This window comes from Microtus ochrogaster, chromosome 7, assembly GCF_000317375.1.
Source record: "Microtus ochrogaster isolate Prairie Vole_2 chromosome 7, MicOch1.0, whole genome shotgun sequence".
NCBI lineage: Eukaryota > Metazoa > Chordata > Mammalia > Rodentia > Cricetidae > Microtus > Microtus ochrogaster.
The window spans coordinates 78,293,700-78,296,865 of NC_022014.1; the positions used below are offsets into that span (position 1 = coordinate 78,293,700).

At 54.5% G+C, this 3,166-nt stretch overlaps 1 protein-coding gene across 1 annotated transcript in view; it reads right to left on the reverse strand.

Annotated features, from left to right (window-relative positions):
* Fads6 (fatty acid desaturase 6) overlaps nt 1-3,166 on the reverse strand; it is a 14,454-nt gene continuing 11,288 nt past the window's right edge. The window contains exons 5-6 of the mRNA XM_005350707.2: nt 2,528-2,707; nt 1-1,816 (exon numbers count right to left, since the gene is read on the reverse strand). Coding sequence (XP_005350764.1) covers nt 1,667-1,816; nt 2,528-2,707 — 330 coding nt within the window. The 3' untranslated portion in view covers nt 1-1,666. The remainder of the gene's footprint in view (nt 1,817-2,527; nt 2,708-3,166) is intronic.

Here is a 3,166-nt window from a genome sequence, read left to right on the forward strand (position 1 = left end):
CACACTCTAAACATATACACTAACGCACAAACTTACACACTCAAAACACACACACAATCAAAAGGAAGAGTGAAGGGCATGTAAGAAAGGACCTCTGAGCAGATACGGAGGCAGAGAAGCACCTAGGGGCCAGCAGCAGCTAGAAATCATTGCCAGACCAGGTCATGCCCAGAACGAGCCCAAAGGAGAGGCTGCCCAAGAGCCATAGCTGGAAGAAAGGGTCCTGGGAGAAGCTGTGGTCTCTGCTGGAGGACGGCCAGGTGAAGGAAGCAGGAAAATGGTGTCCATCCCAGTGACAGCTACATCTGCCCAGGCCACTTCAGACCCCAGAGGTGGGCTCAGTCAGGCTGGTGTTCCCAGCTGCCTGCCTGTCCCATGGGTTCCCATCAAAGGGTAGTCTACCCTCTCATCCAACGATTTAACTGCAGTTATACACTCAGGAGAATGACTGTATGTTCTCAATCGGGGACAGTTTTGCCATTCAGTAGACATTTGGCTGTATCAGCAGACAGTTTTGATTATCGTGGTCTGGGTTCCCAACATCTAGTTAGTAGAAGCCAGGGGTGCACACAGTGCTTATCACAGCCTGCCAAGAACCAGCCAGATGTCAGTAGGGCTGAGGTGTGAACTAACTGCCCTGGCCTCCTGGTGCAGGTCTAACCTCATCACTCCTCCTCCAGTCTCCCCTGGGCCCTTCTGTGAACCCTCTGCTCCATCCCAGGCTGGGGCAGTTCCCAGCCTCTATCTGTTGTTCATCGGGCTGGCTCTCGGTGATTTCCCCCAGCTTGGCTTTCTCCTAGGTCTGGCAACAGCAGCTCCCACCCATGTTGCAAACCTCCCTCCCACAGCCAAGCCTAGCCTTGTCCTCAACTCTCCTGTTCCATCCCACCCGCCCCTCTTTGATCAAACCCCTCTGCCCTCCTGGCCCGGTACCTGTTCACCTCCCCCATCCTCAGCTGCCTCCCAGTAATTCACCCAGGTTGGATCCTTCTAAATATGGAACAAAGCAGACTTGTCTAGAGATAGCCAAGGTCATGCTCAAAACTGGGGGTGCTTTCTCTAATTTCGTGCCAGAGGCATCTGCTCCCCTCTGGAGCGCCTCCCTGGAAATACACTCCTTTTTATCTCACTGATACTGTGGGTTCTGGAGCTGCTGAGTTTGGTCCGGTTCAGGCTCCTTTGGTTGAAGAGCTAGGGCAAGCCTGCCAAAGTGACCTCATCATCCTGTTGGCCCTGGGGGACTAGAACCTCAGAAAGAACAGGAGGAAGCAGCAGCCTAGGAAGTGTATGAGTCCTAGGCACTAAGGGAGGGCTGAGCTTAGGAGGCTGAGCTGAGGAGGCTGGCCCTTCTCTCTGTACCTCCTCCACCCCGGCACAGAACCCCATCTCCCCTGTCACCAGCCCCTCAGCTCTACCCTGGCTCAGATGCAGCCGAGAAAGGGATCCTGACATGGGGTCAGCCGAGGCCTAGATGATCAGGATGCACACACAGCCCTTGGATTGTTCTCCGTCCTCTGCCCACTCAGCTCCCAGGAAAGCGAGCAGAGCAGGGGACCCCCCAGGACACCAGGCGCAGTCTGCTCTGCCTCAGTCTGCCCAGGGCCACCTGTCCTACCAGGGCCAGCAGCGCTGAGGGCCAGGACTGGGCTGGGGAGGGGCCCGGCCTTCACTGCAGCCCCACCAGCTCGGTGATGGAGGGAGCATGCACCATGAACTCCTCATAGCGGCTGAGGAAGAGCTGGAGGCGCGCCAGGTAGGAGTCTTCATTGTAGGGAAGCTGCTTGTCATGAAGAAACTTGGACACCAAGGGCTTCACCTGAGAGTCACGAAAGGAGAGAGGCCTCTGAGTCACAGGCTGGCAGCAGGGCGCCCACCTCAGGAGCTCTCCCTTGTCCATCCCTAGCCATGCTATGCCAGGAAAGGGAGGGGCTTTTGCTTCTATCCCACCCTAGAAGGGAGGAATAGCCTCTCTCCCTCGTCCCCACAAGACTCGACTACATGCCCACCCTCCTCAGCCCACGGGGTAGACACGGATCTCTCTGCTAGACATCTTCTTTGGGTCAAACATTTCATATCTAATTTACGGGGTGGACACGGATCTCTCCGCTAGACATCTTCTTTGGGTCAAACATTTCAGATCTAATTTACGGGGTGGACACGGATCTCTCTGTTAGACATCTTCTTTGGGTCAAACATTTCAGATCTAATTTACGGGGTGGACACGGATCTCTCTGTTAGACATCTTCTTTGAGTCAAACATTTCAGACCTAATTGCCCTCCTCAAAATCTCAAGATGAACCCTGTTCCCTCCCATCTTACAGACAGGGAAACTGAGGCTCAGTGAACTTGCCCAGAGTCACATTGCTGCTAGGAAACCCAGGTGACTCTGATGTAAAACCCCCATGTTGTCATTTGTACTCCAGGCTTCCCTTCATGGAGGACCTTTGAAGAGGCCCATGAGGGGACTCGGAGTTCAGATGTCCCTGGAGGTTCCCACCGCCCACCCCTCTGCCCAGCCTTCGGCTACCTTGAGGCACATGTGGTCAGAGAGCCAAGGGAAGAGGTGATGCTCCACATGGCAGCTGATGAGTGAGTGGCCGAATGCCCAGTCCAGCACTGGCTGCCGTGGCAGGTTCAGCACCCCCAGGCTCATCATGTGAATTCGCCGGGGCTTCTTGTCCAAGGAGAACATGGGCAATCCGATGTGCTACGATAGACATGTGGGTCACACCCTGCAGGGCTTAGACGACCCTGGGTCTGTCTTCACCAAGCATACAGGGGCCAGTGGAACCCTACAGGTGTGAGAGACAAGCCCTAGCCTAGCTACAGGGCTAAGCCATTCTGCAATAAACTCTTTCCCACATCCGGGCCTCTCCCCATTTGGACAATGAAAGGCTTTGCCTATGCATTTTTTTTTCAGAGCCCTGATATTCAAACGTCTGTGACTCACTGCTTGGTCTTGTGACCCTATAGGCATCACATTGGTGGCTTCTACCTGTGTGTCAAAGCTCAAGTCAAGCAAAGTGAAAGCCCAGCCAATGCTATGAGGCAGGTCAAGTGCAGGGCAGGAGACTGTGTGTGTGTGTGTGTGTGTGTGTGTGTGTGTGTGTGTGTGTGTGTGTGTGTGAGAGAGAGAGAGAGAGAGAGAGAGAGAGAGAGAGAGAGA